The sequence below is a fragment of the Lacerta agilis genome, chromosome 1, assembly GCF_009819535.1.
Source record: "Lacerta agilis isolate rLacAgi1 chromosome 1, rLacAgi1.pri, whole genome shotgun sequence".
NCBI lineage: Eukaryota > Metazoa > Chordata > Lepidosauria > Squamata > Lacertidae > Lacerta > Lacerta agilis.
In genome coordinates, this window is record NC_046312.1 from 63,153,132 (window position 1) to 63,177,916 (window position 24,785).

The 24,785-nt window shown below is 38.6% G+C and overlaps 1 protein-coding gene across 2 annotated transcripts in view; it reads right to left on the bottom strand.

Annotated features, from left to right (window-relative positions):
- Positions 1-24,785, bottom strand: part of CCDC73 (coiled-coil domain containing 73) — a 54,383-nt gene that overhangs the window by 1,681 nt on the left and 27,917 nt on the right. For both annotated transcript variants that reach the window (XM_033151585.1, XM_033151576.1), the window contains exons 6-15: positions 21,784-21,822; positions 16,550-16,685; positions 14,679-14,758; positions 12,423-12,551; positions 11,908-11,967; positions 10,901-10,999; positions 7,527-7,637; positions 5,827-6,031; positions 2,435-3,877; positions 830-963 (exon numbers count right to left, since the gene is read on the bottom strand). In XM_033151585.1, coding sequence (XP_033007476.1) covers positions 830-963; positions 2,435-3,877; positions 5,827-6,031; positions 7,527-7,637; positions 10,901-10,999; positions 11,908-11,967; positions 12,423-12,551; positions 14,679-14,758; positions 16,550-16,685; positions 21,784-21,822 — 2,436 coding nt within the window. The remainder of the gene's footprint in view (positions 1-829; positions 964-2,434; positions 3,878-5,826; positions 6,032-7,526; positions 7,638-10,900; positions 11,000-11,907; positions 11,968-12,422; positions 12,552-14,678; positions 14,759-16,549; positions 16,686-21,783; positions 21,823-24,785) is intronic.

A 24,785-nucleotide genomic window follows, 5' to 3' on the forward strand; every position in this document is an offset into this window, starting at 1 on the left:
CAGCACTATACAAAGCCTTTTTTATAGGCTGGAGCACTCCTCATGCATTTTTTTATTTTTATTTTTTGTCAAATTGCCTTTTTGTCTTATTAGATATGTGCCACAAATGATGGTACAGTGCTCTAACATTTCTTACTTTATTTCATTATGTAGTTGATGAATTGGTCACGTACACAACTGATTAACTTGCAGGATCAACCTATATGTACATTTGCTTTTGTTTTCTTTCAGTGTGGTCTGGGGTTTAAAATAGCAAATACTTTGTAGTTTCTAAAAGTGAAGAACCACTTTGTTAAATGGCAGGTACTGATTTGAACATGTTGTGTTTAGTATTGTTAGTACAGAAGAGATTGAGGAACCAAATAAAATGTTAGATATACTTTCATGTCTAAGAACAGATTTAGATTGGGTGACAGGAAGCTACAAAAATAAAATATTGAATGCATGTGTTCCAAACAATACAGTTTTAAAGAAAATGTTATGAAGTACATTGTACTGCTTTCAGTCTTGCAGATTCTCGGTATCTGAAACAATGGCTGAAAAGTAAACAAAAGTAATACAATATACTTGAATTTTTGCTTGGTAAGTTATTGTTAAGACATAGTCTTCAATTCAAGCAGACTGGCTAAGATCCAGTTGATTTATATGCTGTGACTTTTTCCTGCTGTTTTCCATCAACTTTAATTGTGAAAAATGTTGCCACATTTGCCCTCTTGATATTATTTTGGAGATCAAGAAGGTCTTAAAGCATCCAGATGCATACAGTTCTACACATATCTCTGGAGTTAGCTCACCAAGGTCTGCTCTGCAATATTTTTAATTGACTTACGTGTTCTGTGGGAAAAGAGGGATCATAAAAAGTCTTTACTATTGCATTCCATTCTTCACTGGGATTTCTCTTGGGGCCTGGATTGATACTTCCGGTATTCAAAGTGTCAGCAATTCCATTACTGTGGGTAGAAACTGATTGACAAGGAGGAAATGGTAACAACTGCCTCATATTCTCTAGGTACTAATTATATAGTGCTAAACCCCATTTTATCTCTGATCCATAAAAAAACCCACCATTATATTAAAGTACAGAAAATAGGTTTTGACACAACATTATACATAATTAATTTTTAATAGTTTTTTGGAAAACATTTTGGAAACCATTTTATAAATCAAAAAGCTACTTGTGCAAAAGCACTGTTTACAGTGGTACCTCAGGTTAAGAACTTAATTCATTCTGGAGGTCCATTCTTAACCTGAAACTGTTCTTAACCTGAGGTACCACTTTAGCTAATGGGGCCTGCCTGGCCGCCGCCACGCGATTTGTGTTCTCATCCTGAAGCAAAGTTCTTAACCTGAGGTACTATTTCTGGGTTAGCAAAGTCTGTATCCTGAAGCATCTGTAACCTGAGATACCACTGTACTGCCTTTTTGCTTAAAGAACCCATTAACATAAACATGGGTAGGACTCAGACTACACATGGGAAAACACCCACAGAACTCTTCTGCTCAACTCATGGATGCAGCTCTGGAAGCCTACTGGAGACCTCTCTAGCCTTATTTAGATTCCTTCTCCTTGCCTCCTCTATAACTCAAAATAACAAACACAGAGAAGAGATAAGGAAAGGAGAAGGCATGTCAAGGTGTCTGTATATGTGTGTGGCTTGTAAGGGTTATTGTTAATAGGGTGTGCTTGTTTTTAGTTGTGTGTGATCTCTGATTTGGGGCAGGTAAACACAGTACATCTCACAATAACAGAGTGACCCATGAGCAGATGTGTGTGTCTGCTCAATCTACTCTCCAAGTGCTGATTGTGGATGGGCTGTTTCAGGCCCCCTGCGCTAACTTATTAGCATTCTTTAACTTTACACTGGACATGGGCCGGGCATCCCTTCAAACAGAGGCCTGGCATCTGTAAAATTGGGACATACAGCTTCCTGTCTTTCATAGCAGGCTGTTGAAGAGCCAAATATATTCTAAGTTTATGTTTACTTTTGGTTGTATTTTTCATTTTTGTTTGATTTGGGTCTTTTATTGCAAATTTATAAAGAAGAAAAGAGAAGAACCAGATCAGCTTGCATTAACCATACAATGAACACCACTGCATTTACACATACAAATTGATATGCCACTCAAATGTCCAATCAAAATTGATGTTTATACCTTCAAATGTAGCAAGGGTACATAGCTAGATGTATGAGGGTGCGGATGGTAGAATTGCACCAAGCCCTACGACTGTAAAGGGCCCATACTCTGAGCCTTTTTACTCTTCTAAAGCAGGATTTCCCAAACTTGGGACTCCAGCTGTTGTTACTTTTTCTACACAATTTATGCTTTATTTGTGATGTTACTACTACTATTTTTTGTAAGCTGCTTTGGAATTCATTCAAATGAAAAGCGGCATAGAAATAAAATAAACCAAACAAAACATTTAATGTCTTACCTAACGTATCTTCTCTTACAGCAGCATTCATATTCATAGTCTGCTCTACTTCCCATGAACTTTGTTTTTTAACTTCTTGCAAAAGTAGCTTTTCTTTCAAAGACGGAACCTTTTTCAAAGTTGAATTGCAAACTGTTTGAATTTCACCTTCACATACCCTTGGTAAATTTAAGTCTGCTGAAGTTTTTTTTGCTTTTTTATCCATAGTTGGGGTGTCAAAGGGTGGCCATCCACTTCTGTTTACTAAATCTTCTCTTGTCTTTATGGATAAGGAACATGATTCTTCTGTGTTTCCTTTCACAACCATTTCCCTTGTGTCCGGAGTACTTGATGGCTCTTCCCTTTCTTTTATTTGTATGCCCTGTTTCTCACAAACCACAATGGATTGTTCACCTGTAGCTTTGGATATATGCAATTCCTTTTGTTCATCTTCTGCAAATTTATTAACTTTCAAACCTTCAATCTGAGATTCACATACATTTTCAGTGTTAAGAGACAAAGACTCGTTTGTACTTTCAGGTGACTTTTCTGTGACTTCTGTCAGTATGGAATCATCTTTATCAGATTGTCTGCTTGATATTTCATTTATATAATTAGATGAGTTTTCAGCATTTAAATTAAAATTCATAATTAGAGGCAGATGATTCATGTTCCCATCAGTGGTAATCAGAGTATTTACACCTAAATTGTCATTTGAGGAAGCAGGTGAAGGTGGAATTTTCTCTTGTGTGCTTTGTTCACAGCATTTGTTGTTTTCGCCTGCATTATCACTATGTATTTCTTCAGGATTAGTATTACTCTCTTTACATAAAAAAATATTGGAAATTGTGGAACTGGAGCTCTGACTTGGTGTTTCTTTACAAATGTAATCATATTTATCAACGCACACATTGTGCAGGTTTGTGTAATTATTCTCCAACTTTTGTGACAAGATGGAACTAATTTCAGTCTTCAAGAGTCCATTTGTAATTTCCTCACTAGTGGCAATATCCTGAACTATGGATTTTTCAGTGAGTGCCTTATTTGTGGAAGAATCTCCCTCATGGGATGCATTGTTAATATTTTCATTTATCTCAGAAATAAATTTATTCCTTCCATTGCTCTCGAGATGCTCATTGAGTTTAGTCCAATGATCAGTATCTGGAGTAGAACAATCCAAAGCTGCAGTGCTTTCTAAGAGCATCTTGGGTTCTTCCACCAAGGAATAGCAACTGTTTGAGGAGTTTACTTCTATCCTTGTCTGTATTTTATCAAATTCCTTTCTGTCTTCTTTTCCTTCGGCAGCTGTTGCTCCACACCCAGCAACACCTGACCCACAAGTTAGTTCTGGACTAATGAAATGAGCTGTGCAGATAACTTTGCCTGGAGAAGCCTCCTTTCGATTTTTATTGAAATGGCAAACTACATTGTCTTCATTCATAATATTCTCAAGACAATCCAAATCTGTTGGGTGAAAAGATTTTAATGATGAAAATTGGAAGGAAGAATGCTTTCAAATATACAGTAGTTCATATAAGGGATGTATTGACACTTTAATCATAGTTCCTTTATGAATTTGTCTAATCCTCTTTTAAAGTCATCCAAGTTGGTGGCTATCACTATATATTGTGGGAGCCAAGTCCTAACTATACACTTTGTGAAGAAGTACTATCTTATCTGTCCCAAATCTTCCAACGTTCAGCTTTATTGAATGGCTCTGACTTCTAGTGTTAGAACCTTAATTTCTAAATTTAAGAAATCCCATTAGAAGAGTTACTCCAACTCCTTGATCATCTTGGTTGTCCTTTTTGTACTTTTTCCAGCTCTGCAATATCCTTTTTGTGCTGAAATGGCCAGTATTCCAAGTGTGGCTGCACCATAGGTTCGTATAATGGCATTAAGATATTGGCACTTATATTTTCAATCCCTTTTTCAAAGCAGCCACAGACTAGGTTGACACCTTCATCAGTCCACTAGGACCACAAGGTCTCATTCCTGGTCAGTTGCCTCAAATTCAGACCCCATTAGTATATATGTAAATATTAGGATCCCCCCCCCCCCGAATGTACATCATTTCACACTTACATTGAATCACATTTGCTATTTTACTGCTCATTAACCCAGTCTGAGACATCCTTTTGCAGCTCCTTGCCATCCCTTTTTGACCACACTGAACTATTTGATACCATGAACAAATTTGGTTACTTCAGTGCTCACCCTTAACTCTTTCTTATTTATGAAAAACTTAAACAGCAAAATTCCCAATACTGATCCCAGGAAGACTCCATTGGGAGAACTGTTCATTTACTCCTAATTCCTATTCCTTAACCAGTTACTGATCTGCAAAGGGACCTCACCTCTAATTCTATGACTGCTAAGCTTATTCAGGATTCTTTGGTGAGGGAACTTCTCAAAAGCTTTTTGAAAATATAAGTAAAGACCACTTGTTTTCACTCTGAAAGAAATCTAAAAGATAGCTCACTTGGTTAGAGTGTGGTGCTGGAAACACCAAGGTTACAGGTTTGATCCCTGTATGGGACAGCTGCATATTCCTGCATTACAGTGGGTTGGACTAGATGATCCTCAGGGTGCCTTCCAACTCTACAATTCTATGAGTCTATTAGTGAGTGATCCTTGCAAAAGCTATTATTCAGCTTCAGCAAGATTTGTCCTATATTCTTGATAATTCTATCTTTACATAATCGTTCCACCAGTTGTCCTGGAACAGATGTTAAAATAACCAGCCTACAATTGCCTGGATCCCCTCTTCATTTCTTTTTAGAAGTTGGTGTCACATTGACTACTTACTAGTCATTGGATATATGGAAGGTGATTTTAGTGGCAAGTTACATCTTTTATTAGAAGATAAACAATTACACATTTCAGTTCTTCAAGAACTCTCAGATGGATGCCACTCAGAAGTGGTAATTCATCAGTTTTAAATTTATCACTAAGGCCCAGAACTTTGTCGAACATCAGCAGCCCTGTTTGTTTTACTGCAAGATGCATTCCTAGCCCTGCATTTCACTCATTCCATACCCTTGAAATCCATAATCTCATTGCCCTTACTTGGCATCTCATAGTTTTATCAGCCTGGCTTTGTTCTGTCCTGCTGAAGTAAGCAAAACAGCGCAGACACCCTATTTCCCCCACCCACAATTATTTGTTGGGTGGTGTGAGGGTGCTAATGCTCTCGTGGCTATCGGGGTGAGGGTATTAGGCTGCAATTCTCATATAGCATTTGGCAATTAATTTGTATTTCAGTAATGTGAGATTCTGATAATACATTTTAGCCTATATATTTTAGTTACCATAGCTAAAAATTATTTTATTTTAGTTTTTCTTTAGCACACTTAGTTTAGATCAACATCTTCTGGACTGTTTTTCTTATAATTACACACACACATATGTACCTTCAACATTAACTGACTTCTCTTCCCCTGTGTTTATACCAGTATTGCTTTGCTTTGCTTTTATTTCATCCAAATTCAAAGACTGAGTAGTTTTTAATCCAATGTCTCCTTTTTCAAGATTATTAGAAACTTCTTTTGATTTTTGTGTATATTTGTTTCCTGTTTGGCTTGTATGCATTTGATTTTCATAACCTGTCTCGGCAGCCTGCAATTAAAAAAAGAGCACATGTTTCTATTACAATTGAGCTGAATGGGAAAATGGGTATTTCACAGACATTTACACCTCTTTGAAATTTGCTCCCCTCTTCAGCAACTGTTGGCACCCCTCCACAAAAGAACATAAGATAGGCCTGTTGAATCAATGGCCAATGGCCCATCCAGTCCAGCATCCTGTTCTCACTGCGCTCAACCAGATGTCTGTGGGAAGCCTGCAAGCAGGAAATGAGCCCAGCAGCACTCTGCCCACCTATCATTCCCAGCGCCTAGTATTCAGAGATAGAACATGGCCTCTAATGCTCTTTTAAAGCCATCCAAATTGGATGCCATCCCTGCATCCTGTGGGATCAATTTCCTTTTATGTGCTCTCTGAAGAAGTATTTTCTTTCTCTGTCATGACTCTTCCAGCATTCTGTTACATTGGCTGTCCACAATTTCTAGTGTTAGGAGGGAAGAATAAAAACTTTATCCATTTTCTCCATGCCATTAGTAATTTTATAATCTTCTATCATGTCGCTTCTCGATTACCTTTTCTCTAAACCAAATAGTCCCAAATTCTACAATCTTTCCTCATAGGAGTTTTGCTCCCTTCCTCTTGATCACTTAAGGTGCCCTTTTCTGGACCTTCTTCAACTGTGCAATACTCTTCTTGAGGGGAGATGACAACAATTGCAAACAGTATTCCAAATGCAGTTCTTTCAACATTAAGCAATTAATACGGAAGGAGCAAGATGACCATTCAATGGGTGGAAATGGAACCAACCGTCAGGGTGGCTGTCCTTTGTAAAGGCTTCTGGATTATCATCCCTTACCGTATACACTCAGCTCTGAACTTCAGGGGCTCCAGAATCTGTATTAAAGGTGAAACTAGGGGGAGCAAGTACTCCAGCACAATGCTTCCACACACAAAGGAACACTGCTAAGAAAAAAATAAACTAAAATTCTTAAAATGGAATCCCTGAGTTTAAGAAAGAGAAGGTCCTTGACTGATGGCCTTCCTTTTACATTTTGTACATTTTCCTGGGCTACATGGATATGTCTAGAATCAAGATGCCAGGCCATATTGAAAAGGACAGCAAGGCTGAAATCTTCAGTAACAACCTCACCAATATTGGCATCCTCCACTCAAGGCAGTATCTTTTCCTTATAGTGAAAATGTATAGAAATCAGTTTTGATACTTGGATTTGTTCCTCTGGACTAGAAATTTAAAAGTATACAAGAAGTAATGATGAATAAATCTTTCAATTCACTGAGGTCCTGTTATAAGTTGAGGAAAACATATCTCGTACTGAGATACCTAAAAGCTCTCAAACCATTATTCTAATGTCTCCAATGTATGAAATAGATGGATTTCTAAAATATGCCTGTTCTTGTTTTAGTTAATAATAGCTTCTTGAAATTTTGGAATTATTTTAAATGTTTTTTCTTACTTCCTAGTAACCTTGTTAATTCAGTAGTATTTAAATGGGGGGGGGGAACCTACTTCGTTTTTCCAAGTTGCTTGTGTTTTCTCATATTCATTCTGAAGATTAAAGAACTTTTCTTCATTTTCTTTTGCCTTCTCCCTTTGCAGCTCATTATCTCTTTCAAGGGTCTGCAATAAAATTAATTATCCAAAAAATAATCAATACCACATTAATGAATTTTGATGTGTTTTATGTTGCTTGGACCTTTTCTTCTAACATGCTGAAAGTGCCATACAGATCAGTGATAATGTGCTATCACAACAATAATTTTCATAAATTAACAGAAAGGTGCTTATAGTTTAGCTAACAGGAAACAGGGGGAGGTTATGAAAAAGAAATGGCTATAAAAGGGTATAAAAATACTTGCCATTATTCAGTTTCACTGCATAAGTTTTAATGTGCTGAAAAAGTAATATAAAGTGCAGAGCTAAGAAATATGAAATGTAGCACATTCTAAAGCTTTGTTTGCGAAGATAAACACTACAGCACATCCTAGAACATATTTTTATTACAATAATCAAACCTGAATTTTATTAACATTCCATATAATATAGAGTTAAGATTAACTTAAGGACTGTGAAACACCATTGCAAAAATTCCAGTCTGTAGTTTTTCTTGTTTGGTTTTCCCATTTCATTTTTAAGTTGGTTCAATGAAATTAAATCTGCGTTAAAAGAGTACTGGTATGCTATTCCTACTGCGACTTCACATTTACGTAGCACCAGCAGTGTGCAAGGCAGTACACTAAGAAGGATTTTAAACTGCCATACTTGTCTTAACATTTCTGGATTAACTCATTGTCAGCTTTGCTGTCACATTGATAAATTAAAGTAATCTTGCATAAATCAGTAGTAAAAATTCTCATACATCTCTCAGGTACTATACAATTTTGCCCTCTTCACATTTTTGAAAAATGAATAAAAGGGATACAACCCAGTGTATCCACTACCTAATATAAGATGATGTGATCAAATTTGCCAATGTAAACAGTGTTAGTGCATTTAGATAAATGGTGACTATGCATGGTTTCTGTGATTCTTTAAAACCATTTCTGGGGTTGGGAAGAGTCCATAAAAGCTCTCTTTCAAAATTAATTATTTGCTGCGTTGCCTTTTTCTACAGACAGTACTTCTGAACCTATACGGCACTGAACATTTCTGAAACACTGCTGGCTATGCACACTACAGTGATTATTTGGAGAATGAAAGAAAAAGGTGTAAAATTTACCTAGAATGTGGGGAATGTGTGGCCCTCCAGATGGAGCTGGACTCAACAGCTCCAGCCAGCATGGCCAGTGGAGTCCATCTAGATTGATAGATGTCTTCGCTAATTGTGGTCAGGATACTGCACACACACAGTTTTGAGTTTTGTTGTTGTTGCTTTCTTTTTAAATGAATCAAAATATATAGAATGCTTGAGGAAGAAAAGAGACCTGACATATTCTTTCCATGCAATTATCCCTCTATATGGTTCCATTTACTGCTTGAGAGTTTTTTTTTTTAAAAAAAAATATTTCACAGATTTTATTAAAAAGTGAAATGTAAAATCATTAAAAAAATTAATGGAACCAGAGGTCAAGGTTCGTTACACAGGATTCTAAAACTCTTTGGCCCCATTTGAACCAGTTTGCGCAGGGGTTCTGTTCCTGGGCCCACATGCATAAGCCCATTCTGCCCTTTTACGGGTCCAAAAAGATCTACGCGTCAGCAATCATGCATCAATTGGACACACCTAAATGGTCACCGCCTGTACTCCTTCCATCCCTGCAAACACAATATGGCTCTTCCACCTACATGGCTGCAAGGCGTCCTTGCACAGCCATATGTTTTCAACAGGGCATAAATACACAGGCCCAGATCACATGGTCAATTTCTAGATTTTATCTAAAACATATAAACTATGCTATCCAAGCCTATATACATTGCATTTAACGTGTATGCTTCATTTAAGTATTATACTCACATGTGGATGTCTTCTGACCTCAGAAAGGGAACTGATGCGTTGAGTGGGAGGCATGATGCCCACCACCAACACACACATACCATAGGTAGCAGAGTATTGTCTGATACTGGTTTCTGATGCCATCATTATGCAGTTTTGCTGAATGCACTGCTAGTTAAATTGCTGATAGAACTACTATAAGCAGGTTATATTATAGGAAGATGCTTTTGTCTACCATCATAAGAACAGATTATAAATCTGCCAGAAAAGATATGCAAAGTGTGTTGCTGTATTAGACTAAAGAGCCATCATTCTTTCCCTGCTATGGTCAGGCAAAGGCTTCTGTAAGCACACTAGCAGAGCACAATGGATTGCCATCCCTGTTTGTCTCAAGCATCTGGTAAACAGATGTTGTCTCCAAACATGAAGATTTCATTCCTTTCAACTGTCTAACAGTTGTTTGTAGATCTATCCTCCATTAATTTGTCTAATTGGGTTTTGTTTAAGCCAATATAGCAGCCATGGCCATCATCACAGCTTGTTAACTAGAGGTTGCATCCACTGTAATAACCTTCAGGAACAGAAGAGAGAGTTATACATATGGATGGGATCCTTCCATGAGTGCAACTTTCCTTCCATGAATGGAAGCTCTTTCCATTCATGCAGCATTTACACTAGATGCAATCCTACGATGTCTTCTGTTGAAAAACACCCTCATTCTGTTGCACTTAACTAGCTGCCTTCTAACTCACTGATTTGACCCTGGATTCTAGTACTATGAGAACTGCCATTATCTTCTGTCTTTCTCCCATTCGTAAGTTTATAAACTGCTGACATGGTAACCTTGTCTAAATAGGTGCTGTCTAAATAGCAACCTACTCATTTTCAGACCCCTGGCATACATGCTGCCTCAACAAAAAACCTGGTTATATTATGCTGCACACTAGGAGATCTAGTATATTAAATATGTGAGGCCCCCATTTTGTCAGAAATAGCCAGGCAGATTCCATTGCATTCAGCAGAGTATAAGCACACCTGGTCAACAGCAGTGGGAAAAGGACCCCCTTCATGATCGTAAAACTGTGCTTTGGAGAAATATGCATGGAAGAATAGTGCATATCCTAAATTACTAAAATGGAAATTTACTATAATTATCATGTTGCCTCACCCAGCTCTATGGAAGGCCACAGGATACAGCTCAAGGTTCAGCCTGATAGGGTCACAGTCTTAAGTTCTAAAGAGCATATGACAATCTTTTAAACAAGTTTAAAATACTTCCTAAATTATTTTAAATCTTGTAATTTGTTTTTAATGTTTTATTATAAAATGTAACCTGCCCTGGGATCTTAGGGTGAAGGGGGTGGGGTAACAACAACAACAACAACAACAACAATTTTAATAAAATTATTTAGCAGATTGCCATCAAGTTTCTAATCAAGAAATATCTGACCTGACATGCTTCTTCTAGTTCATTCAATGACATTCTGGCATTAGCTTCAGTTTGTCTGCAGAGCAGTTGCTGCATATGTTGTAGAGACGCAATCATTTCCTTTTTAATAAAAGAAATGCATTCTCTTTTAAATGACAAGATTATTCTGTAAAGGTGAGCACAACAGGATATGCATATATATTTGTAATTTCTTTATTAAAATGTTGCTATTGTTATACTTGTGTAGGAAGATGGTTCAATCATAACCAGAGGCCTGCTTATCCTGAATGTCAAAGGTAAAAGACTGGGAGAATATACCGGTAATGGTTTCGCCTGCCACGTAGCAAATAGTCACAACTTGTAAGTTGCAGATAGGTGATAGGCGTGGCACGGGACGTGGCCATGCCTATGCAAATGAAGGATATTTCGGTAGAGGAATCCAGGGACTCATTTGTTTGGCATTCCCCGAAAGGGGTCTGGCCCGCGCCCAAGAGGTCGCTGTAGAGGTGGCAAGGGGGGGCTTCCAACATGGCAGATACAACCTCCAAGGAATGTGCTGCAGCTATCGCACAGCAGCAGCAGGCAATGCATTCTTTGGAGACAGGATCTGCTGTCCCTGTGGATCCTGCCACCTGAAGTGGTCACCTCACCTTGTCTCATGGGTGGGTCAGTCCTGATTCAACTGTATATCTGAGTAACCAAGGAAGGTCTTATCAACAATGGTTGTACATTTCCCCCCAGGCCATAAGGCTCTAAGCACTCTTATTTTAACTTTATATTGATTCATCCTTTGACAACATGGCTTAATGACTGCCATCAGTTACTTAACATCTTGGAGCTTCATACTGGCTGCGCTATGGTACAAAAGGAACTGTTCAACCACATCATTAACACAGCAAATAAAAAAGGCCTAAAAGTATACATATCTCAGAGAACTACAAAGTTTACTATAGAAAGCTGTAATTTTAATTGCACATGTTCTTAATAAATGTCGTTGATATATAATATATTCTTAATATAAAAATTACCTGTTTTTCTTCCTTAAGTTGTGCATTTTCTTCAGTGAGTCTTATATTAAATTCTCTCTCCTATAAATGAAATAAAGCATGTTGTTGGCTCCTTATGTTTTGTGCTGCAAGCATAGCACCCCACGAGAGAGAGAGAGAGAGAGAGAGAGAGAGAGAGCGCGAGAGCAGAAAAGAGGGATCAGATAACAGGAAACGCCTGTATACAGAGCAGTGAATGTAGGAGGTAATGGGAGGATGCAAAGTGCAATTGGATTGTACCCTAACAATATTATATAGCCATGTTTACCATTCAACAATATTATAACAGATTTTACACAGAAAAATATACAAGGATTTTAACATTATCCAGAATCACCATATACTATACACTATACTATTTACTATAGTTGCCTAGTACTATAGAATTTAAAACAGTGCTACCACACTGAAAACACCTATTAAAATATCAGTATAGATCTATTTTTATAAATTAATAACATGAAATCTTAACTGACCAAAAAATAATTATCAAATACCATTGAATATTTTTGCTGTAGCTCTTTCAACTCCCATTCCTTTGCTGTAAGATTGAGATTTTCATCTCCCACTCTGTGCTGACAACTGACATTGGACCTTATCAAGTCTGCTGTAACTTTCTTTAGCTCCTTAATAAGGAAACAACCATAAATAGTTCACCCAAGATTGTTTTTGCAATGCCAAACAAGAAAAAACATCTTTCCACCTCCAACTAATGCCCTTCTAAGCAAAATACAGAGACAAGAATATTAATGGCATTAAATATAAATAAAATTGACAGTGACAGCTTATCTTTGAAATGATGTTTCACAGTTACAGGTCTCTTGTGTGGTTGCCCATACGTTTTTTACATTTTAGATTAACACTGCTTTCACAAAAATAGGTGTTTTTAATGCTTTACTATTGCCCTTTTTATAACTAGAAATAAATGAATACTGCATTAGTTTGTGGCTGCTACTGTCTGTTGTAATGATACCAGAAGGTCCACAAGAGCTGCTACTATAAACAACTGACAGAAGGAGAAACGAAGATCACTAATTATTCTAAGTACTCTCACTGCTTCATCCCAGAAGAGTTAAGATACATTAATTTAATATATTTGACCTGTGTTTACCTTTAAAATGTTAATATTTTGCAACTATATTTATTTCACAATTCTGTCTGCTGCCCTTCCTAGCTTGTTTAAAGCAACTAGTACAGCAAATAAACAGTACAGGCTTTGATCTTATTGAATTACAATGTATAGTCTCTGGAGTCATAAATATTGCATCTTTCCCCCACCCCTCCCTCTTTTGTATGGGGTAGCCTGTTCAGTATCTCTCTCTCCTTGAGTGCTCTGACGTTTACTCAGACAAATAGCAAAGGTTATGAATGCTGTTTGTAGATAATATCAAGAATTCTTCATGATGCCACAGCACTGAACCAAGCATTCAGAATGGCAATAGTTTTATCTAGCAGCAACTAAGTTTGGTCTGTTTAACTTTTCTTCAAAAAAGTGGAATTTCCCCTTATCACAATCCAATAGTTTAACTGTTCTGGACAAAATCATATAACAGTGGAAAGTAGAAATGGTTATTATCTGAGCTGCTGAATTTTATGAATGCCAAGCTACCCAAATACCCAAGCTATACCAATTTAATGAAATTAATAAAATGCAGCTAATTTTTGAAAGGATTTTTAAAAGCAGCATATGCCAATAAGAAGCTGTACACCCTATTAAAATCCAAAAAAGAATGCTAAACTATTGTCATAAACGCTGATCTCATTCTCACCCCTCCCCTCCCCAAAAACCTGTAGGTATGGAAAATAAACACTCAAATTATTGTGGAAATTCTGTTTCTTTTTTGTATTGGCATCTATTTGCCTGTTGATGGTGGGGAAGGGTTCTAAAGAGCTTAGAGGTTGCTCAGCTGCTATGGTTCTGGCAGAGGGAAATCTGTTCACATAGAGTTCCAACAGTGCCCATCCGCCAGCAGAACAGAAGCAGTTGACAGAACCCTGGGACCCTCTGGAGTAGATTCGGGAAGCACAGGTATCAACTTGTGTATTGGTTCTTTGGTTTCTGAAGACTTATGACTACAGCCTGAACTGCCCACAATCTGAACAAGTATGTAAGTATACATAAAAACTGGATGCTAATGGGATCCATGGAAAAGCCCATGCAATCATTCACTGTCATATCAATTCACCCTTAATACATTACATTGTCTGTTTACAAATACTAGTTGGTGTAGCCCACCTCCTCTCAAGGGTATGTTGCCAAGGGCCTATAAAACAATTGCAGAGCCTTCCCATAACTTTCAAGGCACAATTCTACTTGCTTGCTTTGACTTCCAAATCTCTTGCTGGCTCAGGCCTAACAGACCTGAGAGACTAATCTCTCACATAAAATCCATTGCGACTTTTAAGACGAGCTGAGCATCCATTCTTGATTATAATCACAAAGTTCAAACAGCAAGGATACAGAGGGAGATATTTTTGGTAACTACTCCTCCGTTTTAGAACACACCTCCCCTAGGGTCCGTTAAAACCTAAGTCTGTATGCCTCCTGAAAGTGTTGTAAAACTTTCATGTTTAGGCTGCTCTTAAACAGGATTAAGCAGATATATGGTAATTTTATATTTCTATATTTCATACACATTTAATTGGATAAGTCGTGGCCTTTTCATATTTCCTTCATTTTTAGCTTTTTGCCAACCCTCTGAGAAGAGGTGGGATAGATATATAATTAAATAAACACAATACAACACACCTACCTCTTTTAGGTTATCTATCTCAGACTTTTGTCTTGCGTTCACTGCTCTCAATTTCTTATTGAGTTGAATTGCTTCCACAACTTATGAATGGGTTTGGATAAGATAAAAAGTAAAGAACTAATATTAAAATACTTATATGTCTGAATTTTCTAAAGAATAAATGTAACCTACAGAATCTGTATGTGTTTGTTTTCTTGTGGAGGAATTATGTCCAGAGGCAGATGTTGACAATCCCTCAGGAAAATAGAAGTAATCAGCTGTATGTGTGATTACTCAGTTTCTATATTATTTCCATGTGTCTTTTTATATTCCACTTTTGTCCTATAGAGTCCATATACTGTATTTCACTTCTTAAAGTGGAGATAGGTGGAGTTTTTTTTAGAAATCGGGTTTTGACACCCACCTGCCATATATTTGTAAAATATTTATGCAGCATAAAATTGGTGCATACTGAAATAAAACCTAAATCTAGCAAGTTTTTACATGTGATTAAGCAAAAAGAGATTAATATTAGTAGTTTGGAATGTGGGAGACATTTCTTGCTCAATACATGACATATAGGACTTTTCAAGAGACAGTAGTTTCATGCTCATAATATACATGGTGATTACCAATGTTGCTGCACTATCATATGAATTTCCTCTGCAGTAAAAGTGCAATGCAATTAGTACAGGAAATACATTATTTTCTTGTTTAACAGAACCAGCTAATATATATTGAATATTTTAATATATAATCATAATATATATAACATTTTGTAAGCATTTACTTACTGAAATTATATTAAAATATTGAAAATATATTTCAATCTCATACATCTTTGTTTTGAAAAGATAGTCGATTTTTAAGAATAGAATTTTAAGAATATGTAATACATAGGGTGGTATTCAGCTATATTTTACTCAGAGCAGACCCTCTGAAAATAAATTAATGTTTAATTGGTCAATTTTGAGTAAAAATGATTTTGATTGGTTTACAGATGATGACAGTGTTTTGTAACTGTCTACTTGTGATGGGAAGGAGTGCTTTAATTGTCTGATTGGTTAAGTAGTAATCACCCCGGTTAGGGCGAACCCTTTACAAATGTCTCCAACACTCCTTTCCCCCTACACCAGGCCAACTCCTCCTCCTGTTACATCTGACCAACCCTCTCAGTCAACCCAAGCCCCCCTCTCTCCCCTCATAGTTAACCACAACTCCCACCCTGTTTTAAAGTGGGGAGATGCTATAGAAAGCGGCTTTCTGAAGTACTGCCCCCCTACCTTGTTAAACCTTGATGCAGCTGTGGGCAGAGTGGCACTTAACAGAGCAGTTTGTGAAACACCTCCCTACCTCTGTTAAACAGCTTGTCTGGGTCATCTGTCACCCTGTCATCAAGCTAGAGTTAGTGTGGCCACCAACTGAACCACCTGACACTATCTATATAAGGAAGATGTACAACAGCATGCACTATTAGGTACAATTTAGGAACAACATAGGTGTTGGTCAAGGATGGTTGGTTAATTTTATCTTGAATTTATAACTTTTTTGTATTGATAGTGATATGATGTTTTGTTTTTTGCTGTAAATAGAGTATAATAATAATAATAATATGCCACATCTCAGGACTTTGGGAGGAGCAAATATGAACTGATTAAATGTCCTGCTCCCTGCCTCCCTCAATCTTGTATTTGGATCCAGTTGCTGGCTGTAGATGTGCCACTACATTTCTGTCCATCTAGTCACTTCCTTCTCATTCTCAAATATTTGTGGAAGACCACCAATAAGGGGTAAGCTGTCATTCTCCCCTGCTCCCATGGGTTTTGCTGTATTTCTCAGCCTTCACACATAAGGGCTGGATCATGTCCTAGGTTCATCACATATTTATTTACCATTCTGCTCTAATCTCGTGTGAGCATCTTTTATTTTTCTCAGCTGACATGTGATAACTGTATGGCATTTTTCAACTTCGTTCAGACTCTTCTGATGGTCCTCCTTTGCTAATACGTGTAATTGCAACTTTTGTTCCTGCGTTAAAGAAAAGAAAGAAAAGAAAATAGTTGAAGACAAACTTTTCATATGGAATGATGTCTTAACTTTATAAATTAGATGATGCAGGAATGATAAACACACTTATTGGGAGGTAAGCCCCATTGAACACAGTGGAGCTAACTTCTAAATAAGCATACATAGAAATTGTGCTGACATCTCATGTGGAAGGGCAATAATCTTCCAGCACAGTTATTAAAGATCCCTGTAAGGTAGGACAGAAGCCACTGTAGAACTGTGCCTCCCCTATTTCCACCCCACTCCCACTGTCAGGAATATCATTGTTAATGGTATGGAAAAGGCAACAAGTGATACAGAGAATCAGCAGAGGCTTTCCTGGTCAGAACCAGCACTTTCAGTCTTGAAGCCCAGGCAAAATGTGTCAACATGTGCTTTAATCTGCTTTTAGTTTTCTGTATATATTAATTTATTATTATTATTATTATTATTATTATTAATAATAATAATAATAATAATTTTGTTATTATTTTTATTTCCACAACTCCAAACAATTGCATGCAAGCACTTCTCTTGCTCTCCTATAACAAAGATCAAACTATGTGTGATACAGGGAGATCCACACACCACCCATCTCCTGGCTGTTTTTTAAACAGAAATGCAGCATAGCTGTCAAGTTTTGGATTTGAAAATAAGGCATCAGCAGTCTCACCTATCCCGGGGACAGCCACATGTCAGTGGTGGGCGGAGCCAGAAGCAAAGTGGGCGGAGCAGCAATGTAAACTCCAAGCGGGCTCAGGCTCGAAGCGGAGCAAAGAGGAGGGCAGTCAGCAAAGAGGAGGGCAGCCATGTGCTCCACGCAATGGAGCACCATTGTCTTCTTGTCTGATCCCATCAAAACAGGACAGGAAGCAGCAGCTGCTCAAAGGCAGCCAGGCTCCGCCCACCAGCTAACCCTATTGGCCGGCTGAGGGGCTCGGCGGCAACGGATAGGGGCAGATGCAGGGGGAGGAATACACCCCCCTGTAAGCACGGGAAATGGCTCCCACTTGCTATGAGGGCTGAGGCTTTTCTCTCCAAGTAGGCGAGGTCTTCCCACCCAGTCCCTGGCCAGCAGGGGAGGAGCTGCTTCCATTAAAAACGGGAAATTTAAGGGAAATAAAAAATAAGGGAGAGCAGCAGGAAACTGCTTAAAATAAGGGAGAATCCCAGGGGAAACGGGATACTTGACAGCACTGAAATGCAGGCACAGAGTGCAGTGGCATAGGGGAAGGGTTTGATAAAGCTTTTCACTATGGACTAAAAATATTCTCCACTCTTGCCATAAAGAAACTCTAGGGGGGCAGGATGTGGTCACAATATGTGAGTTCGCTACCCTTTCTAAAGGCATTACTTGGAAGTTTAGCCTAGTTCTTTAACACCAAGATCAGCAGTGACGTGTAAGTTTATCCCAAAAGCAGCTTGCTCACCACTCTCATTCTTCCTCTGCTGCAGTGTGCAGCTTCCTGAGAGGATTGGGTAACACTCAAACAGAGCAATGACAAAGCGTGGCAGGCATGTTCTACTAAAGCATGCTTTGTGCTCTGCTAGAGTAACATGGCAGATGTAATATGGAAAGGATAAAGGAAGAAAAGCGGGGACAGAGAAAAGGGATGGCACAAAGAGGAAACTGGGATGCTCCACCTACCGGTACTTTTGGCTTCAGTCCTACCAACTGCTGGCTCCAACCCTTCCCACTACAAACTCCAGCTTCAACCACAGCTAGTAAGCACCCAATAAATTACCCCTAGGGAATGCAGTCCTTGGCAGAAAAAGGTCCCCCACCCCTGGTGTAAACAGACAAGACTGATGGCCCCCTGAAGTTAGGTAACCAAACTGTCAAAGCACAATTCTAGCTATAACAGCTGGATTAGGACCCCCTTTTACCACACAAGCTGCCAGAACTCTACAGTCATCACCTGCGGCTCTTGTCTATTTATCCCCCTGCTACATATACCACCCTTTTCCAAAAGATCTCAAGGCAGTGTACAACATTAGAAACACATTACATTTAGGTGCCATAAGTTGTACTTGCCAGGGCATTTTAGCATATCATGTAGCCTAATATAAACTATGGTTTTATCCAATCTGTTGAATTGTGTAAGTTTTTAAAAAACTGCTGCTTCTTATTACATTTACATTTTGCCCTTCTTTCCAAAGCAGCACAGGGCAGCATATATATGGTGTAATTATATTGTTTTATTGAAGGGTGACACAATTTTTTTCAAAATTAGTAAGTAACAGATTATATTCCATTTCAATGACATACTCCTTTGGGGAGGGCATACAACTAAAGATAGATGTTCAGGAGACTAACAGTGAATATATGTGTGGATTCAGTTGTCAAGACTAATATTATAAGCCACTGAACAGATTCTAGTTCATAAATTTTAATTCCTGAGAAGGTAAAGTATGACTTCTAAGTTTCGGTCTTTCTAATGTCACTGGGTTAATTATTCAAACACTCTTCTGGTCAAAATGACCTCTGAACTATTTCCTTGCATTTATTGTTCTATTATTGCATTGGCTCTCAACTATCCCTGCTTATCTCTTGTTCTTCTGCTTGGAAGTTCCTGTACTCTAAAATAAGCGGGTATGCCTTGCCCAGTGATTTCATGTCATAGTAAGTATAACTGCAAATGCTACACCCAGTTATGCTATGTCCTGCTGTGTGTGCTCTAGCTTACTGTTTTCAAAGGGTCTACATTTAATTGAGGGACGCGGGTGGTGCTGTGGTCTAAACCACAGAGCCTAGGGCTTGCCAATCAGAAGGTTGGCGGTTCAAATCCCCGCAACATGGTGAGCTCCCATTGCTCGGTCCCTGCTCCTGCCAACCTAGCAGTTCAAAAGCATGTCAAAGTGCAAGTAGATAAATAGGTACCGCTCCGACGGGAAGGTAAACGGCGTTTCCGTGCGCTGCTCTGGTTCACCAGAAGCGCCTTACTCATGCTGGCCACATGACCTGGAAGCTGTACGCCGGCTCCCTCGGCCAATAAAGCGAGATGAGTGCCACAACCCCAGAGTCGTCCGTGACTGGACCTAATGGTCAGGGGTCCCTTTACCTTTACCTCACATTTAATTGGCTGCAAAATAACTTATGTTCATTTAATTTGGATGTTAAAATTTATGCCATCCATCTTGGTACTTTCAAAATATAAAGGCTTCAGTTCCGAAACTACTTTTGCTCTTTTAACTTTATTGTGAAGCCTCAGTTCTCACGACAAGACTGGCTAAAACCATGCAGCAGGTTTAATACACATTTCAGCTTGCTGCGTGATCAAGTAGTTGTGTGATTGTTTTCCACATTATTTTCAACTGATGATGAGGTTAATAACATTCCCCTACTTCACTGTGAATTAAAAAGCAATCTGCCTAAGTAACACAGGAACCAAGCAATCACTTGGCTATGTGAGAAGCTGCAATATGTATTGAACTTAAAGGTAAAGGTAAAGGGACCCCTGACCATTAGGTCCAGTCGCGGACGACTCTGGGGTTGCAGCACTCATCTCACTTTAGTGGCCGAGGGAGCCAGCGTACAGCTTCCGGGTCATGTGGCTAGCATGACAAAGCCGCTTCTGGCGAACTAGAGCAACGTACGGAACTTACCATGTGGCAAAGGCCAAATTCTGGATATGAAATGAAACTCAGCCCTAATGCTGACATGAATATGATTTTTTAAATGGTAGCTTCTTTATTACCATTGAGGAGATTTGTTTGGAGAGTAGGTCTGCTTGCAGGTAGATGTGTCAGTCGTTTGCAATGGCAGGCTGGGACACTTGTTCATGAACTGAGCACTTCTGCTCAAGAGAGGAGCCTATCCCATTGGAGAGGAGCCTATCCCATTGGAAAGGAGAGGCTGAGGTATGTAATGGTAAGTAAACCCTCTCTTGCATAGTCACCCGGCCTGTTCTTTCAGACAGTGGACTAACTTGAGTATCCACAAAAAGCAGGCACCCTAGACTGCCATGTTAAGTAGAAAGCTAACAAGCCTCACCTGGTGCAGTTCTATGCATGAGTAAATGCCATAACTTGTCACACAGTTTATCTCTTTCCTCTTAATTGTGCATATGCATGTGTACAACAAATTTTGTGCAAACAATTTTTTTGCAAGCACACGACCAGTTTACAAGGCTGGACATGGTTTACTAGAATAAATAGATTATTTGCAATAATTTTGCGTGATCATTAATTTAATATTTTTATAGATAAAATAGATTACACATACTTCTTAAACAAGAAGCCTAACTTAAAAGTGAAATAGGACAAAACACATTTTATGTTGCCTTTGATCTTTAACTTGTAGCCTTATCTCCCAGGTCAAAGGACACATTATTCAATTTCACCATATTTTGTGTAAAATCACTGTAGCGTTGAAGATGACTTTCAGTACAAATGTCATGGTACTTAAGGCTAAACCGGACTCTAGTTTTTGAGCTTCTTAATTAAAATCACAGTTTATAATGGTCTGACAATATTATCTTTATTCTTTCCAGTTGAGCAGCAGCAGAATTTTCACAGCTTTTAGTCAATCAAGCTTAGCAATGTTTCAACAGCTCTCTTTAATTTCAAAAGTGGTTCAGCAGAGTGACTAAACTGAACTGGCACTCTTAATTCTTCTATGTTACACTGGAAGAGGAGTAACACACTGCTTACGTCTTTCATGCCATTTTAATTATAAATATTAGCCTGAAAAGAAGAAATAAGTCTAACCAAACCATAAAGTTTAACAGTAATTTTCTTCGCAAACACTTAAGTTATTATACTAGCAAGGAAAGTAAGTAAGTAAGTAAATAAATAAATAAATAAATAAATAAATCCAAGGGTTAAGGGAAGTTTGGATAAGCACCTCTGCAATACTCAGAAGGATATTTGAATATATACCAACAGCTCTATAACCTGTAACCATAAAATGTAAAGAACCCTAACATTTTGCTACATGAGAAAAGGATCTTCCACTCACAGAATGATTGTTGCATTCATGGAAAGGGGCCATTTCATAAGAGATACCATCCTTACATGAACAGAAACAAAAAATTAGGATGCAAGCCTTTGACATTTTTATAGTTATTGTGGCTCTTACCATTTCGTTAAGCTTCTTTTGCAAAGAGTATTTTGAAATCTGTAATAATGAAAACCAACCATTAATGATTTAAAATGCATTAGCAATTAATTGTAATTCTGCTAGTTTCAAGGAAGTGGAAAAGTGGTAAAACCTATAACAGAAATGTAAAGCCAATTAAAAAGACTGCATATATATGAAAAGCCTTGAAAATAAACCCATGTTGCTAATAGGCTGCCAGCTTGCACATATTCAGGCTATTTATTTATGGTGTTAAAAAGGGGGAAGAGCGGGGAACCATGGGCATGATCCCCTCCCACCTTCCTTATGGGCATGGCTGCAACACTAGTATGTTAGAAGGAGCTCTTTACTCATTTTCCATATTACCATCCACCTCTCTGCCTCTCCTTAGTGCAGGCTACTCATGCTTGGAGCACAAATAAATTATATTAAATTAAGAGGGAAAGCTGGCTGTGGATGTGAGCAGTGTGCACACAGGATGCCCCATTGCCTCTAACAACCTACCATGCTGCCTACATGTATGCTCATGAGCATGCAAAGCAAAACCAGATATAACATTTGCCATGTAGCTGTTACATAGCTGTTAAAAGGCGGCAGCGGCAGTGGGTTGAACCATATTGGAACCTTGGTATGCGGGTGGGGTGCTTGAACTCTTTGCCCCGGTCATGGACTGGTACTAATCAGAACTGGACCTCCTGCACAATAGGAGGAAAGCACCAACTGATATCAATGACAGCTTTCCTCCCCATTGCAAATGGCAGTGGTGGGCATTATTATAGTCAGAACTATTATGGAAGCAAAGGTTTAACCCACCCCTCTACCACATTCCTGATCCTGCTTGGATTTTCTGTGCCCCACCCCCCACCCCGTTCCAAGGCTGCTTGATTTTTTAAGCATACACACAACAGTTACACAAGGGAAAACCACATGCCTAACATATCACCTATTTTTGCCTTTAGAGTGGGGAAAGCATGGTTCTTTTGAGTCTGGCTGCATAAATACTATACATTTCAAGCATTTTGGAAATCCATCTTCCACTCAAAGAATTCTGGGCCATGTGGTTTTGTTAAGGGCTGCTGGGAATTGTAACTCTGAGAAGGGTAAACTACAGTGCCCAGAATTCTTTGAGGGAAAGAACGTGATTCAAATGTGCTTTAAAAGTATAGTGTATACACAGCCTATGTATATCTGACTGGAGATGCTATGACTACAAACTTCACATGTATTTCTTCATTTAGAGAGAAGTGGGGAGAAAGCACAGTTCTTTTGAGCCTGTGCAAATCATAAAAAAGTGGATACTGCTGTGACTACAATGAAATGCATCAAGTCTCAATTTTTGTAAAGTTTCCCTGCCTGATTTTACTTATCCCATGAGTCCAGCTTTGTGCCTAGTTACAAGCATGTTTATAAAGGTGTTCAGAAAAAGAAGCTCTCTTAACAATCTTTCTCTTTACAACTATTTTCTTTCTATTTTTATGCCTTGCTTAGCTTTTCTTATCACTGAGGCTCTAGTGAACATATTCCATTTATTCCACCTCAAAGCCTCTCCCCACATTATATTTATAATACCCTTCTTGGGTACAAATGATAAAATGCACCACTGGAAGCTGGATCTCTGCGCACCTCCACACTAACACTAGTTCCACGTGGGATACAATCACTTACTAGCTAATTCAAGATGCACAATTATAATTGGTGGAGAGGTCTTGTGCAACAAACCCTCTTTGCCAAAAGATCATATTTTGCAGTAAGGAAAGTGATGGTGAAATGCTCTGGAATAGCACTTGTTTTGACACAACTTCCTCTAACTTCACTACAAACAAATCAGAATGAATGCTCATTAAATAATAGCATCATCTACTCTCACTGAAAACAAGCAGGTAGAATGCTCCATAAACAGGTCATTTGCCGCTCATTTTTTAAACTCTATGCAGCTTCTTAGAGTAGGATCCAGAGGTAGGCAACTTAAGGCCCGTGGGCCAGTTGAGGCCCAATCGCCTTCTCAATCCAGCCCATGGACGGTCCGGGAATCAGTGTGTTTTTACATGAGTAGAATGTGTCCTTATATTTAAAATGCATCTCTGGGTTATTTGTGGGGCCTGCCTGGTGTTTTTACATGAGTAGAATGTGTGCTTTTATTTAAAATGCATCTCTGGGTTATTTGTGGGGCATAGGAATTCGTTTATTCCCCCCCCCAAAAAAAAAAAATAGTCCGGCCCACCACATGGTCTGAGGGACGGTGGACCAGCCCATGGCTGAAAAAGGTTGCTGACCCCTGGTCTAATCCTTTCCTCCTGAACTGCAGTCCCAGTGAAAACTGCTTCCCGCCCTGAGCTGCTATTTGCTACAGAGGGAAGTTTACTGGTACCATTCTCTACCGAGGCAAAAAATACTGGAGATGAACGTTGATCATGGCATCAACTCCCAGTATTATGCCATATTACTTTTCTCACTGCTGCTACATGTATACGGTAATATAATGTGGCTCTGAAAGGCCACACTACTCTCCTGTTGTATTTCCTTTTCACCTGTATGTCTGCATGAATATAATAAAGCCAGGTTTTTCTTGTGCCAGGTTTATGGATTAGCATATAATAAATGTTGCATTCAATCATCCTATGACTTTTCTATGCACAGAAGTTCTTGCCAGAGCAGAACCGGCTGCTTCTAAATTTCCAATTGTATAACTCAAAGATTAAGGTAAGATTGATTATTATAGCCCAGTCCTAAGCACTGATCAACCCTTGTGGTACAAGCAGGGGCTTGTGCTGAAACAAGTTCTCATTCACTGCAAGGGAAACCACCTTCTTCAGAGATCTGTTCACATACTGTTTCTTGTACCATTTTGCCAGTACAACCTTGCACCCATGCAAGGAACAAGGTCACCCTGGTTCCCCTTAGAATGTGGCACAAAATGCTATCCTTCTATGCCAGTCTTGTTTCATTTTCATCACTACCAACCTAAAAGAATCTCTAGATTTCTCTACAATGCTAGGGCATGA